The 15,734-nt window shown below is 51.0% G+C and overlaps 5 protein-coding genes across 5 annotated transcripts; 2 read left to right on the top strand and 3 right to left on the bottom strand.

The window, feature by feature from the left end:
* Positions 1-452: 452 nt before the first annotated feature.
* Positions 453-2,330, top strand: BDV14DRAFT_178305 (uncharacterized protein). Its single transcript, XM_073769556.1, has 3 exons — positions 453-698; positions 767-1,754; positions 1,807-2,330. Exons 1-3 carry the CDS (start codon positions 513-515, stop codon positions 1,905-1,907), a joined length of 1,275 nt encoding a protein of 424 aa, XP_073625393.1. The 5' UTR covers positions 453-512; the 3' UTR covers positions 1,908-2,330.
* A 28-nt stretch (positions 2,331-2,358) lies between these two features.
* On the bottom strand, positions 2,359-4,380 carry BDV14DRAFT_210586 (putative MFS lactose permease; the record flags this gene model as incomplete). The annotated part of the gene is made up of 6 exons (XM_073775932.1): positions 2,359-2,622; positions 2,696-3,123; positions 3,223-3,445; positions 3,525-3,874; positions 3,946-4,159; positions 4,255-4,380. 6 exons carry the CDS (start codon positions 4,378-4,380, stop codon positions 2,359-2,361), a joined length of 1,605 nt encoding a protein of 534 aa, XP_073625394.1.
* A 1,222-nt stretch (positions 4,381-5,602) lies between these two features.
* Positions 5,603-6,244, bottom strand: BDV14DRAFT_178308 (uncharacterized protein; the record flags this gene model as incomplete). Its single annotated transcript, XM_073769557.1, has 1 exon — positions 5,603-6,244. A coding segment is annotated over exon 1 (307 nt), but the record flags the coding sequence as incomplete, so codon positions are not given.
* A 451-nt stretch (positions 6,245-6,695) lies between these two features.
* BDV14DRAFT_202767 (uncharacterized protein) lies at positions 6,696-8,822 on the bottom strand (the record flags this gene model as incomplete). Its single annotated transcript, XM_073774120.1, has 3 exons — positions 6,696-7,515; positions 7,564-8,166; positions 8,224-8,822. The coding sequence occupies 3 exons, from the start codon at positions 8,820-8,822 to the stop codon at positions 6,696-6,698; spliced, it is 2,022 nt and encodes a 673-aa protein (XP_073625396.1).
* A 914-nt stretch (positions 8,823-9,736) lies between these two features.
* On the top strand, positions 9,737-15,608 carry BDV14DRAFT_210587 (glycosyl hydrolases family 18-domain-containing protein; the record flags this gene model as incomplete). Its single annotated transcript, XM_073775933.1, has 8 exons — positions 9,737-10,301; positions 10,380-11,666; positions 11,721-12,093; positions 12,144-12,321; positions 12,369-14,354; positions 14,481-14,790; positions 14,848-15,089; positions 15,144-15,608. The coding sequence occupies 8 exons, from the start codon at positions 9,737-9,739 to the stop codon at positions 15,606-15,608; spliced, it is 5,406 nt and encodes a 1,801-aa protein (XP_073625397.1).
* Positions 15,609-15,734: the final 126 nt, after the last annotated feature.

The raw sequence follows: 15,734 nt of genomic DNA on the forward strand, positions 1-15,734 counted from the left end.
TTGTCTCCATATTCTCCATGTCCCAGTTGTGCGGACAATCCCCTGGAGAAGGCAGCCAGCCCACTTAGTACTTGCTAATGGCATCATCATCAGTGAACCAGGGACTTTTTCTGTGGATTATCATTGGCCGGCGAGTCTTATCAAGACTGCAAGGCTCGAGATAGCAGATCGAGCTTCTTATCTCGACCGCAGAGTGCAGCTAATTCCGATCGACGGTCCACTCTTATTCTCCAACTGGGGAACACCGTCTGGAGTATTGGAGTCTGGAGTACATATTCTGAAGGAGATAACTTGTCTATATTATGTCTGCAGCGAAGAGACATAATCTTGGTGTCCGGAGTATCTTAATCCCCTATGTGTGATGATTGGCGGAGAAGATAGATAAGCAGCCTCGGTGATGAGAAAATCAATTCTGTACCGAGGATCGTCGCCATATAAAAGTAATGCCAACCGCCTTATCAGTCTGCGCCTGGACTCTGCTCCACTACTCGTCATAGTCACTAGAAAATAATATGGACGACCACCTGTCCCAAACTTTATCTGCCCGATGTTTTCTTCCTGGCGACTATCCCCGACCAGGAACTCGTCGGGTCGCAAAGGAGCACAGTCTCCCGACTCCTAGCGGTACCAATGATGGCGCCATATCCAAGAAACGCGGTCGGCCGCGAATGACGAGCAATAGCGATAACACGCGCAAAGTTGGTACACCTTAGAATTACACTCACCTTTAGTAAATCTTGATAATGCTAAGAAGGGTACTATCCAGGATCGTCGCGAGCAGATCCGATATGCCCAACGAACGTATCGGCACAAGAAGGATGTGATGTTCCGCAATATGGAGGCCCGCGTTGCAGAGTTGGAGGGTACCATGAGCCGGTTGTCGGAGTCGCTCGCTGACTTTCATGATGTTGCGATCGCGTCGGATCTACATATTACGCATCCCCAGTTGTTTGAGCATCTGAGGGTTACGCTTGCGCATGCTAGATTGGTTGCTGGTGGGGAGGGAAACAATGACTTTGAGGTTCCTCGTCCACTGCAGGCTACTGTTGCCTATCCAGAAGATATCTCGTCTTTCGGGTATGTTGTCGAAGCCCTTCGCCGTGACGACGAAAACGACGAGACACCTTGCATATTAGACAACCTCCCCGACCAACCGAGCAGGTACCCGAAACGCGACCACATCGACTACCCCCTTCCCGGCCTCCCATTATCAACCTACAGCTTCAACGAATCCTCCCCCGTCCGGGTCTTTCAGCGCCTTTGCCTAGAACACATCTGGCGCCTCTTCAGCGACGCCCGCTCAAACCCCCAAGAACTCTACCGCGTCTTTCGCCTCGTCCCCTGCGTAAAATGGCCGGAGAAGTTCGGGAAGTACCTTCTCTGCCTCGTTCGGTCGGGGTCTAACGAACGACTTGATCTACCTGCTTTACCGTTTTATTGTATCGGTGGTGCCGGAACGCATTATCCCAATCACAAGGAGGGGAGACCAGTTTATCCGGAGAATATGAGGCTTCCGAGACGGGTGTTGAGTACGATGGTGGGTTTGTCGCCGGGTGAGGTGGCGACTGCTGAAAGGAAGGTCCTTCTGGAATTGGCTGGACTAGATGGCGTTTGGCTTGATTGTCGGGATGTCGTTGGGTATATTGATGAGAAGGGGCTTTTGGGCGGGATGACCCCCAACGACGCACAACCAGTACAGGCGTCACCGAGCGCACATACGTCGTCGAGGCTGGATATTCCTTCGTTTTTTCAAGGTGAGTTTCATTAAGTCTATTGCGATCTCGGGATACCTCTGATAATGAATAGCCTTGGTCAGCAAGATGGTAATCCTCGGACGATCACCCGGTTTCCGACTACGCGATGTCGATGATGCGTTTACGGCAAATCTGCGCGTTGATGCCACATGAATCAGTTCCAATTGCCTCTCCATCTCACAGCTCTGAACGGGTCCTCGGGCGATCTCCTGCCCATCACAGAAAGGTCGTTGGCATCCACTTGCCGAGGCAGGGGCCTGTCACCGCTACTGCGTTGCTCACGTTCGGTCAATTATCGAAGTATTCGTGGATGTTCATAATCAGCACTCTCTACCGCTAGAAGGTACCAATTTGTACAAGGCACCGGGCAAAGGGCCGGGCCACAAGGAGCAAAATGAGAAGACCACGGGGCTTCCCAAGCCCTAAGAGCGGCACCGTCTCCGCAATGGCGGTATGGTTTCTCAGCTACGGTCAGAAGCATACACTCTTCGTTGATTAACGAAGGAACTAGAGTGCTCGTAGCATATAGTCATCAATCATTCAATTCATGTCCACTCATAAGAAACAAAAACATGCTAAAATAGAAAAATCACTGAACCCAGTATCACCACCTTCTAACCTCAACAATCTCATCCCCACTAACAAAAATCTCCTCCTTGTCCAAACTCGCCTTTACGGGATTTCTCTGCTGAAAAATAACAGTTAACTCCTCCAGCGTCCGCTTACTTGTCTCCACAAACAAGAAGTAAATAACAGCAACTTCAATCGTGTCCCAGCATATAAAGAGGAAATAGTACTTCCAACCTGCGCGCGTAAATGCGATCCCTGTTACGAAGGTGTTGTAGAAGGAGGCGATGTTTATGAAGAACTGCTCGACATCAAGGAAGCAATTTAAGTTAGTATAGGGGGTTTTGAAGAAGGGGTGGGTTGGGTATACGCACATTACTCATCCCCATCCCCTTCGCCCGACTTTCATACCGAAGACATTCAACAGGATACATAGCCTGGTTCGGCGTCCATCCCGCAGAATAAACAAACCCAAAGATAAATATCATAGCGATTTGCGCTCTCGCCGTCATCCCACTTTTCGCAACGACATTCCCGTCCGGGCCATCGGTTACATTCGTGGCGTTGAGCCCCGTTATAATAGCTAACAGAAACACCATTATACTCGTTGATATGAGAAGTTGTGGTCTCCTTCCGATCCGGTCTGTAATCAGAGCCCCAAATATCGCACCGCTGAATTGCACGACGTTTTGAAGACCTTGAAGGAGGAGTCGGGTGTTGTTGGATGTTATTCCTGCACCGGCGAGCATTTGGGGGTAGTAGTATGAGACGGGCCCGTTGCCGGACCATTGGCCGAAGAATGCTGCGACATTCATAGGCAGTGTCAGTCAAGCCAAACCAGACCAAAAATCTCAACTATCGCATCAAGCAGTATAGATAAGGAGTGAAGGAAGGGACCTACCCATCAAAACAACAAGCATAGACCGATACCGCACCTCAGCACTATTAAACAACTCCCGGTAGTCCCACCAGCGCTTATCAGCGCCTACATTTGATATATCCTCGACCATCTCGCGGTACTCGAGTTGAACGAGTGGGCTATACCGATCTCCTTCGCCGTGGTATTCGGCTAGTACGCGGATCGCGGCTTCGTGTCGGTTGCAGGAGATTAGCCAGCGGGGGCTCTGCGCGCCATTTCAAACATGAGTCTCGCAATCAACTAGATTAAATCAGGGTGAGAAGGGGGTATATGTGTATCCGCACCTCGGGAATAGTAAAACACAACCCAACAACCAACCCCGCAAACACCATCTGGAGCCAAACTGGTACACGCCAGGACTGCGTCCCCTCAATGAAGCTCGTTTTCCAAGGGATGAATGTCCCCGGGATTCCGCCTCCAAACCAGAGGACATTATACAGGCCTGTCATGGCGCCGCGGTACGCAGGGTGCGCCATTTCAGAGACATATGCGGGTCCTGCTGTAGCGCAGGTTGCGACGCCGAAGCCCAGCAGGAACCGACCGGCCATGAAGGATGCGAGGGTTGTGGATGTTGCTTGGATGCATGTGCCGATTATTATCCAGATTCCACCGATGGCCATTCCGACGCGGCGGCCTGGGACACACAGTGTCAGTGATTGCCATCTCTACCAAGTAGGCTGGATAGGGCTTGTTGGGTGAGCGCACCTCTAAAATCCGTAAAAGGCCCGGCGAAGAACGAACCGACGATATTCCCAATTGTGTATATAGCGTAGACTATCCCCGTCGTTGGCGTTCCGTCGTCGGGGTCGAAACCAAAGTACTCCCTGTACTGCCGGTAGCTGTTTATCGAGCCCATTAGGGACCCGTCGTAGCCGTTTATGCAGGAGTTTAGGGTTGCGACTGCTATTGCCCAATAGAGCTGTTATGGATGAAGGGTTAGCGATCAAGTAGGTGCTGCTGATCTGAGAGAAGGAACGAAGGAAGGAAAGGAAGCGAGAGAATGTAAGGAGATACCTTCATCATCCGCTTCGTCAAGAGGCGAGGCCTTGACCGGACGGTAGCTATGTGCAGCGCGGCATTGCTAACCCCGAACACGCGCTTCTCGCTATCGGCGGATATGGTCGTCTCGAAGGAACTCATTGTGCATGATAATCAAGACCGACCGGATTGCCTATGATAAGATGAGCCTACCTAGGATTTGTGCAGATGATATGAGTAGAGCTGAAAGAGACAGGGAAGGGAGCATGATGAGATCGAGGCCACATATATAGAACGAGTCTGGGGAAATTGAGAAACAGACGCCGTCCCACTAGTCGCCAAAATGCAGGGGTGTTTGACGAAACGAGGGTCTGAGATGCATCTTTCGCTCGGAGCCCGCGCAGAAAATGTTGCCAAATGCGGTTTCAGGACCTAGCTCCAGGGCTTAGGGCTGCATTGCCATCCCGGTGCAGAATGAGCCACCCTGATGAGGCTTTTACTGCTTATCCATTCCCGTCACCAAAGAAGTAAAACTGCGGAGTATAGATGGAAACACCCGGCGCCACAGCATCCTGAAGAAAGCCAAATTCCTGATATCAAGCAGTAGTCAACAGGTCACAAGGCCTTTTGCCCACAGAATACCGGCATAGAATCAAGAAATCCAAGCGCCACGCGCGACGTCAAGGCCGGGGAAGTTGACCCTGCATGAGGGGGGAAATGACGATTCTTTCCTTGTCCGGCGGGAGCGAGATCCTGCAAGTCCGTCCACTCGACAGGTCTGTCAGGGCGCTAATAATATTCGAAGCTGTAGGGGCTTGGCTGGTGCGGGGATTGGCTTATGCATGGGCGTTTGGTTTCATCATGTTGGTTTGGCGGAGGGTGCGTCTGTGCGGAGGGATTGTAACTGGATTGGGCTGCATGAATGAATTGATGCCGGGGTTTTAGTGTCGCAGTTTTGGATTCTTGTAACTTTTTTCAATGTGTTGTTGCATGGGACTAGGATTGCCGAGGCCTTTTAAAATGATTTCCGAGCCCTAGTTTACCCGTCTGGAAGAAGATGCTCGAAATGAAACACTGCCTACAGCGCAGAGCATCATTGTTGAAGACTGTATAGTACTTGTTCAAGTGCCGAATCACTTTTTGTCCTGACCATCAAACCCTAACTCCATCATCTATCATACATCATCATACCATATAATACATAACCCACCAACTCACTGCATCCCGTGCGCCATCCCCATAATCGCACTCCTCTCCTCAGGACTAACATACAAACTCAACGTATACTGCCTCCCCTCAATCAAATCCGATTCCCCCCCACCACCACCCGCCAAAACCAGCCTCCCCATCCCCACAAACGGCAGCCCAAACCACATCGGCTCCCCCCGCCTATCCGCACCCTCCCAGTACTCAGCATGACAGGACATACTACTCCCCACCAATAAAGGATTAAACCCGTTGCAGATTGCCCCGGGGATATGCAATACTCCCTCTAGGACAAGGAGGTGCGTTCGGTTGTCATTCACGCCGCGCGGGACAAGCAGGGAGACGGTCCCGATGCCAGCAACTTGCATTTCGTCGTGCGGGCTGAAGATGTTGTTCTTTATTGTTGTGTTCACTGGCGTATAACTTGTGAAGGGCGCCTTGTCGCGCGCGTAGTGGACGTTGCCGGAGACGATCATCCAGTCGGTGCATAGTGAGGCGGAGGGGTGGATTGTGCGGGATTTTTTGTGCCGGAGGCGTTCTTCGTCTTGCGAGTCTGCTTCTAGGGATCTGGTTGTGCCGGTGGTTGTTGGGACATCACGCATGAAGTCATCGTGGGTGCGCATCGTGTTCGGGACCTGCTCCGGCGGGCGTTTCTCCGTGCAGAATGTGGGGGAGGGGTGCCGTAACAGGGGTCTTCGGTATTTGGTCCGTCGGTAGTTGGGCGCGACTGACTTTGAAGAGGAATTGGAGTAATAGAAGGTCTTTTGAGGAGGAATTGGAGTCAATTGAGCGTTTGTCTCACCACGACGTTGCGACGACGCCTGCGCACGCTCGGCAGAATCAAGGGCGGAGAACGTCTTGCTCCACCGCTTCTGCATAAGGAAAGGTCACGCGTGACTGTCACGTGGGCTATAAGAGTCAGGCAACAAGGCAGTAAGGCAGCAAGAAATTGGCAGTGCCAAGAGAATGCGGTGAGGCAACGAGGCATCAATGCTCTAAAAATGCTGGGTAGGTAGTATAGCAACCCAGGCGCAATAGTGCCGTCCAAAAGTCTTTTGGAGGGACAATATTATGTATGACCTTAGGGCTTAGGTACTTCTTGTCGGCGATGCCTCATTATTCCCAGGGAACATCATCACTTGAACTTAAGTGTACTGAGGATTTAGGCCATGCCTTATATATATTTCTGCACCTCCAGCGGCCGGCGGAAGAGGACTAAAACCAAAATAATAAAAACATAAACCTAAACAAACCTCAGGCATTTGCAGGAATCAATCACTTATGCCAATACAATAATACGTCCCCTTCTGAAACATAGTATCACATTCCTTTCCACCGTCTCCAAGGACAGTATTCCACTCGTAAAGCCTCTCCGGCGTTATAGCATGGTCTTTGGCAAAGTCAACGCAGTTATCCCCTTCCTTGGCCTTTTCGTATTTGTTGCAGTCCTTGGATATACTGTTCGACTGGGTCGGTGAGGGAACAGAGTCGTTCGTGGTAGTGCTGGTTGGGTCTGATGTAGGGCTAGCCATTGTGGTTGAGGGGACTGTTGTTGTGCTGGACTCTGATTCAGCAGTCGACATACTCTCGGTGGTGTGCGAGGAAGTAGACATGGACGTGGACGTGGATATCGAAGTAGAGCTCGAAACCATGGACGACGTCAAAGGCGTACTTGAAGGAACAGCACCACTCGACCCCGGATCTTCAGTATCCCCCATAGCCAAACAATACCGATACCCCTCATCAAAGCCACACTCCGTAGAGTTCCTATTCCTCTCCTTCAAACTCGGATTCCACTTCAGCAGCTCATTCGCAGAAATGCCCCAGAAAACCTGAACCGCCTTGCAGTCACTAACACCGGGAAAATCAAGCTGTAACTCATCTCCATTGACAAGGCCCGCGCAGTTCTTGGGTGTACCGGGTGCTATGGGGAGGACGTTTGGCTTTATCATTGGTGCGTATGTGGCGTCGGGGAGACTGTCCCAGGGGATTTTGGTGATTGAGGGCATGTACCCTGGTGCGCCTGGGTAGTTTTCCATTGAACTGACGGGGAGGACGCAGTAGCTTGTTTCTGAGAGGAGGTTTGTGCAACTGCGAAAGTCAGGTGGGCCTCTGATTTTGGAAGATAAGAAAACTTACTTTTTGTTGAGTCCTGGGTTGAGGATAAGGAAGTTCTCTCGACTGATTGGGTATTTCTGGAGAATAGTATCACAGTCCTCGTCCTTCTTAACAGCGTAATACTCCCCACAATTCCTGGTACTATTCCCAGCCAGATTACTCGGAACCGGAACCGCAGCAGTGGCCGTAGTCGGCGCAGCAGGCGCGCCAATAACACTCGAAGGAGCCCGATACTTATCCCCCGGCTCATTAACACAGAGCTCCGTCCCGATAGTCCGATTAAAGTTATAACATCCGCCGTCAATCCACGGGTTATAAGAGCGCAGCTGCACAGTTGAGATATTATGCGCTTTCGCGACGCTCTTGCATGTATCCCCTGCTTTGACTGTATACGTGGTACACTGGTTCTTGATGCATAGCTGGCCTTCTCCTGGGAAGTTGGCGCAGAATGCTCGGAGGTGGTTGTCCATAAGCAGTTGGACAGTGGCGACGCTTTGGGATTTTGAGACGGATTGGCATGTATCGCCTTTTTTGACTGTGTATGTTTTGCCGGTGCATGTTAAGGTTGAGGGGGATGGTGATGGGGTTTGGGTTGCTATTGCGGAGGAGGTGGGTACAACTTGGCTTTTTGAAGACGTAAGTATTATCACATTAGTGAGCAGAAGACCGGAAAGCACATACAAAGAAGAAGGACGACCTGAAGGACTCGGCGAAGGCGTAACCGGGTATCCAGTAAACCCACAAGACGAAGTAAAGCTCGGATAGATGCTCGAGTAGACCTTCGGTCCACGTCCATACGGAAACTGTGCCGTATTACGCATCTTCAGCAGAAGGCATTCGTTGCATTCATCCCTGTGCCCACCTGCTCCGTTCTTCGTCAGATTCCCGAGAACAAGGTTGCAGTATTGACCTTGATGCTTGAAGCAGGTTTGCTTGAACTCGAAGGCTAGCGTGCTTGCCATTTCTGTTATGGGGTACTCGGTGCCCAGAGAATTCGTGTACGTGACGCCGGGACATCCGCCGATAACGGCTTTCTCGTACTCATTCAATTCATCGCGACAGGCGCTCGTGCAGATGAGGTCGAGGCCATGCTTGGAGTAGAAGTTGTTCGAGCTGATGCCGCTGACGGCCTTGTTGCAGGAGGTTATGTTTGTAGCCAGGGCATCTGCGCATTTGTCGTCGTATTCGCCGACACTAGTATCGGAGAAGGGCTGCCAGCACGTGGCAAGAGTGCAAAGAGAGAGAAAGAGCACGACAAGAGAGGCGCGGTATGAGGACATAATGAAAGAAAGTTTGAGATTGAGAAATTTTGGGGGGATGCTCTACACCCTGAACAAAACCATTATATATCAGACTGTCCGAAGCCCAGGCGCGAAGAAGAAGAAATTATTTCGAGGGGGTTACATCCATGCAAGATAAAGGTTGCGTAGGTTGCGTTACAATGGACGATTCGCAGGAGCCTAGATGGACAATACGATAGTGGTGACAAAAGAGCAAATCCAAAAGAACCAACATAAGACTTATCAAAGACATTGGCCAGTGTAGGCGCTGCAGCATCCCACAAAAATCTCCAACGCAGCCGCCGTTCGTCTCGGCCCCATCTGCTCTTTACGTGGTGCCTGAAATCCTGCAAGGCTACGGCTGCGGCGCTGCCAACATGCATACCTAGTCATACTCCTTTGAAATAACCAACACCAACAAATACCTTGTATGGGTCGGGGGCGGTTAACGATAGGTATCTAAGACAAGCCCAAACAAGCTAATGCGGGGGGCGGCGGCTAGGGCCACAGCCGCGAGGCTTTTGGCCCCCCCGTAGATCATCCCCATTGGATCGACGAACACCCATCCTAGATATCTAGATCCTGGATAAATTTCTCTGCCTTGTCGTACCCTACTCTACTGCAAGGGCCGCCCTCGGCGCCTAGGGACCCTGGACAAAAGGGACAATGTGTTGGTTGGGGCATGAATTGAACAGGTGGTTACAATGGGGGTGTCTATTGTATGTTGGTTGCTTTTTTGCTTATCGGTCAGAGCATTGCATACTGATCTAGAGAACGAGCAAAAGTATATAGTACCTCGTTGTCGTCAGCATTAGAGAATGTAAGACAAGGCCGTGCCTCTCATCCATTCTCTCTTTTCTTCTAACCCTTCCATTCTTTCGGTATTGATATCTCAACAAAGTCTTTCTTTTACTATGGCTCGCGGGATCCTGAGCCTTATCTTTCTTTTATACATTTTATCAACCTGCCTGGCGCAAAGCCCATGGGACAATGATAGCCCTCCCGACCCCAACCAAGACACCCAAGACCAAGCCCCATCCCAATCCCCCAACCCCCTCACCCTCCGCCGCCGCGACGAATTCAGCTGCGACGAAGATAAACCCTGCGCCAACGGTGCCTGCTGCGGAAAATCCGGCTACTGCGGTTTCGGCGAGAAATACTGCGGCAAAACAGATAAATCACCCAACGAAGACTGCTGGAGCAACTGCAACGCGAAAGCCGAGTGCGGCGAGAACGCCAAAGAGCCAGGCACAAAGTGTCCCCTGAACGTCTGCTGCAGCGCCTTTGGCTTCTGCGGGACGACAGAGGAGTTCTGTGGCCAGGGTTGCCAGAGTAATTGTGAGCAGCCGGATTCGGGGGCTGGATCGGGGAATGTCCAGGAGAGGATTATTGGGTATTATGAGGCTTTTAAGCATGACAAGAAATGTCAGGGGATGGGAATTCGGGAGATTCCCGTTGAGAGTTTGACGCATGTTAATTGTATGCTGCCTCTTTCTTCTTACTTTTACTGTCTTGTGAGGGTAAATGGACTTGACTTACTAACGTGGTGATTGACAGACGCCTTCGCATACATCTCACCAGATGACTACGAGATCGGGCCCATGCCCGATATCCCCGAAAAGACCATATCGGACTTCACAGCGCTGAAAGAGCGCAATCCAGATGTCGTCCTCGGCGTCTCATTAGGAGGTTGGACATTCAACGATAACAAAACAGATACACAGATTGTTTTCGCAGAACTCAGTTCAACAACCGAGAACCGCGCCAAATTTATCAAGAACCTCCTCTCCTTCATGCGGCACTATGGCTTCAACGCCGTCGATCTGGACTGGGAGTATCCCGGGGCACCGGACCGGCAGCCTGAAGACTGGGACTCCAGCGACGACGGGAAGAACTATGTCAAGCTCATGAAGGATATTCGGAAGGCCTTTGACGACGAGGGGTTGAATTATGAGTTGTCGTTCACCGCGCCTACATCTTATTGGTATCTTCGCTGGTTTGAGATCCAGGAGATGGTTGATGCGGTGGATTATGTCAATCTTATGAGCTATGATTTGCATGGGGAGTGGGATCATGATAATCCCATAGGGAATCAGGTGCTGGGGCATACGAATCTTACGGAGATTAATCAAGCATTGGATCTGCTTTGGAGGAATAAAGTCCCTGCGAGGAAGGTGAATATGGGCCTTGCCTTTTATGCACGCACCTTTGAGCTCAAAGATAAGAAGTGCAATAAGCCTGGGTGTGAGTTTAAGCATGGTGGAAAGAAGGGCGCTTGCACGGATACCGAGGGGATATTGGCGTATAGCGAAATCATTGATATTATTGCCGAGGACGACATTACCCCAGTTTACGACAAGGAGAACGCCGTGAAGTACATTGTCTGGGATGAGAACCAGTGGATCTCATACGACGACCAGCAGACATTCCAGCAGAAAATCAAGTTTTTCAATGAGAAGGGGTTAGGAGGTCTGCTTATCTGGGCTATTGATCAAGATGACCGCAACCGCGATGCGTTACGAGGTGTTCTATACCCCCAGGATTTGGTCATGACAGATAGTCTCAAGGACGATGTCAGCTATTGGGAGAGTCAGCATCCGGGCGACTGCCAGACTACTGCGTGCGGGAAGCACTGCAGTCCAGGATGGATTGAGATGGATTCATTTGAGTGTCCTGATGGCGGTGATAAGGGGGACCAGCGTATCTGTTGTCCCATGGCAGCAGCCCCGGACCCTGCTACTTGCCATTGGAAGGGAAGCCCACATTTCTGTGATGGCCAATGCGAAGGTGGAGAAGTAGCCCTGGCATCGGCGACCCATGGAGGAAATGGAGATTGCTGGGATGGTAGGTGAACGTTGTTAATTTATATGCGGTTATACCGGTGCTAATTACAATTAGGTCGCCAACAATATTGCTGTCCCATCCCCGAAGTCGCTGCAGGAGGCGGCATCAACTGCGGCTGGAAGGACAAGTGCTCGGACGATCAGGAGCTTATGACCTTCGCTGGGACATTCCTGTCTACCGTGTCCGATGTGCTGGACTTTACTGGCCTGGTCGGTCAGGCACTAGGCGATGTCCTAGATGATATTAATATGGAAAACTATAAACCATATTGTTGCTCCAAAGAGGAGATCAAGAACTGGAAGAACTGTTACTGGGCTGGTCGAGGTGGCAGAGGTGCCCATAGCTGCGACGATGCTCACTGCGCAACCGGCCATGAGGTGGAATTGACTAAAAGCCCTTATGGCGAGGGCGAGGACTGTTGGTTGACGTGAGTGACTCGCAAGTCGGGGGCAGTGGTCCGATACTAACAGAGACTAGGGGCATCCAAAGGACGTTTTGCTGCGAGCCTGAAAGTGGAGAGTCGCTGTTTCTTCCAGTGCCTTTGGATTACCTTTTTGAAAATGCGCCTGACTCAGATGATCCTGATTTCAACCTTCAGGTGGACGACACGTGGGGTACCGGAGAGACCTTAGGTGATGCGGAGGAAGAGCCGGATGTATGTACCACGGCCCCAATTCCTCGATAGCAGGCTGACAGAACTAGGATGCGGCCTTTGGCTTCGTGGTAATAACCGCACCTGATGAGGTGCACGTTAGTCTAGACAAACGAGATGGCTCCCCGTGGGAGCTGATGGGCTGCCTGGAAACCAACAGCGAACAAGCCCAGACCATCCGCATGATATGTACCGATACTAGGAATGACAACAACTGTGATCACATCCACCGCGGGTATGGAGTCCCTGGTACCATCCTGCAAATGCCTGAAAGGTGCGGTGCTGGTCGATATGCCGTCGCGAAGTCATTTGAAGAGTCTACAGACCAGAACCTTCCGGGATACCTGAACAAGCGGGACTTGCAAGGAAGATCTATTTACGACTTGACATTTGACTATGACTTCAAACGCGTTCCTCGAGACTTTGGTGACGCCCAGATGCGGATTGACTTCAGTAACCAACCTGGCTACTGGGACTCCGTTGTCGATCGACCTGGTGGTGAGGAAGCTGAAAGGCATGCGAGAAGAGCCAAGCGGAACGAGAGCGGATACCGCAAGAACCGCAAGCGCTGGATGGAGGATGAGTGGCGCGACGCATACCATAATCGCGGTGTAGAACGAGATGAACTGCACAAACGATGGTTCGGCGAGGACGTGATCAACTGGCTGGCCCAGATGATCTTCGTTGGTGAAGCAGAAGTCACCAAGGAGCTAAATCACCATGTCAACGAGAAGGTTGAGCTCATATTGATTGACGAGCAATTTGGCCCCTGTCCTGTGGGACCAGCTCAGGCGCAGGCCAATATCAGATCTACCATTACGGCGGAGATTGACGTGGAGACCTCGTTTGGCTTCACTATTATCACAACACTCCAGGATGGATTGGATCTCAGCAGGTCGTATCTCTACTTCAGAAATGCGGGTGAGGTCAACGCAAAATTCGAGCTCGATGCGGTTGCGTCGCTGACCTATGAAACGGGCGATATCAAGCTCCTTGGTCTCGATGATTTCCCTGGAGCGACTTTCCGTGTCCCTGGTGTTGTGACAATTGGTCCGAACCTGGCTGTGTACGCATCAGCCGATGCATCCCTTGTGGTAGCAGGTCATCTTGAAGCAGCGGTAACTCTCGCCTCGTGGGAGATCCAGCAAACATATCCACAAGAGGATGAATACCCACCACAAGCCCTTGACGAGCCGGACCGCGAAGCAAAGACCGTCGGCAAGCCCACCTTTGATGCTTCCGTAACAGCAAGCGGAGAGATAGCCATCCATCTCAAGCCAACAGTCACGTTTGGCATTGTCTTTGATGACCGCTGGAATGTTGAAAAATGTGCCGTGGATCTCGTCCTCGACGGGTATGTGATAGGGCATGCAGAGGCAAAGTACGAGCTCAATGGCGACAACAGCTGTCCGTTCACTTATGGGATTGATGCGGGCTCTGATGTCTATGCTCAACTCACAGCACCCGAGATATTTGGCTGGGGAGGTAACAAGCGCATTAACCTTGCATCTGTCCCGCGAAAGCAGATTACACCGTCAACCTGCCCTGGAGATAGCGATACCAAGTCGAGAAGATGGATGGACCATGTACCGGGAAACTGGTCAGGGGAGTATCTATCAGATCATGGCAGCGAGCTTATGCCGATGCCCCGTGCCCTTGAAAAGCGAGATACTTTGACATTAGGCCCGCTGGTGACGATACCCGAGAGCTTCCTGAAATGCCCTGGAGAAGACGCCAGCGGCGGGAGTAATGTCTGTGTAATGTGCTCCATGGCCGGGGAGGGCAACAAAGACAATGACGATGACGAGAAGGGCTCTGGTCTAGATCTTATCAGGCGGCAAGATGATGAAGACTCATGCGCAACTAGTGAAACAGACCCAGAAGAACACTGCTCTGATAGCAGTGTGCTCTCGCGTGCTGATCCGATTACTCCGAAGGAAATGACGGTAACATTTCTCAATGGAGGTAAAACTTTCGAGTATCTCAAGTACCCGCGATGCAACGCAAAGGACAACGGGCCATCCAATGTCGCAAAGGTGAGTTTGGTCTATTTTTTTAACGATGGTCATTTCCTTCCAGACAAGGAACCTTGACGACCATACTCGGCCGGGCACCTTCCTTCAATATGGCGAGCAGGCAGTGCTAACGATCATGGCAAATAGTGGTACCTTCCCGAGTTTATGTTGGCTACACCCGGTGATACTACTGACAAAAGAGCATGCTCGACAAGGACGGTCAAGCAGAATACACAGCTTGCCGGGAACGGAGAACATCAAGTCAATGGCTTGTCTCGTCTTCCCGCAACGGATTTCGTCGCTGAACACGTGTTTGAGACTCACCTGGTCAAGCATTTCATGGAATGGGTGTGCGGAACAAATGGGGAGATCAAATACTCTGGCTTGAAGGTGAAACTTGACTTCCCGACTGGATGGACGCGGCCGGATAAGCAATGGTGCACCGCTGTTTTTGGAGGTATGCTACTATGTCTAACTCCAGCCCAATGATCAATCATTTGCTAACACAGAGTAGGCCCATCCGGGGGAATGCAGTGGAACAGGGACTACCCATCTCGCAAGCCCAAGGACGAACCAAACAAGAACAAGCTGAAGAATTTCGTTCAACACACTGCAGACGTCATGGGAAGCAAAGACAACCCTGACCTACTCGTCCTTTACCATACAACGCCGAATGGAGTAAAGGACAGGGTTCTTGAGGGTAAATATTCGAGCATAAAAGGTCCTCCAAAAGCTAAGATGGACACAATCATGAATGTAAGGTTTAAGAAGTCCGATACGCAATTAACCCTGCTGAATTTGATGTAACAGCGCGCCAGTGTCTTTGATTATCTGGAGACCCTCAAAGACAAGTGGATGAAACCAGGCCAGGATATCGAATTGATTTCCGATGAGTTCGATCGTGCATACACATCGCAGCACTCCCAGAAAAGCCCAGCTGGCACCGCACTGAAGAAGCCTGACAAGCCCCGAGGAGTGAAGAGCTGGGGGTTGCGTACACTATGGTGTTATTGGATCGACAGACATCTGGCCATGGTCGACAAGGTTCAAGTCGCTTGGTACTCAACCGCAAAAACTCGGGCACAGGCAAACCCAGCAGTACCCAAGGAGTTCTTGAGCCAAACAATGAAGACTGGCGCGGCGGCCTTGAGTAAATTCCAGGTGCCCAAGAAGAACGCTGGGAGCCCGTTGCCTGGAGAAGTATCGAGCGCGGATAATCAAAAGAGCAGGTATGGGATGTGGGGGGACAATGGGTTGAGACGACTTGGTCTGTGAGGTGAATCTGGATAGTAGTTGTAGATGAATCGAATATGAATAGTATATTGGTGATTGACAGTATGTAGGGCTGGTTAAGGCAAGGCGATGGGGGTTACATGATTACATAATGAAGGGATATATTTC

Source organism: Aspergillus stella-maris (genome assembly GCF_047715825.1).
Source record: "Aspergillus stella-maris strain CBS 113639 unplaced genomic scaffold BDV14scaffold_51, whole genome shotgun sequence".
Taxonomy (NCBI): Eukaryota; Fungi; Ascomycota; class Eurotiomycetes; order Eurotiales; family Aspergillaceae; genus Aspergillus; species Aspergillus stella-maris.

Coding starts and splice junctions, on each gene's coding strand:
- BDV14DRAFT_178305 (XM_073769556.1), top strand. CDS start 513: ATGGACGACCACCTGTCCCAAACTTTATCTGCCCGATGTTTTCTTCCT. Junction 699..766: donor ATAGCGATAACACGCGCAAA/GTTGGTACACCT, acceptor GGTACTATCCAG/GATCGTCGCGAGCAGATCCG. Junction 1,755..1,806: donor TATTCCTTCGTTTTTTCAAG/GTGAGTTTCATT, acceptor GATAATGAATAG/CCTTGGTCAGCAAGATGGTA.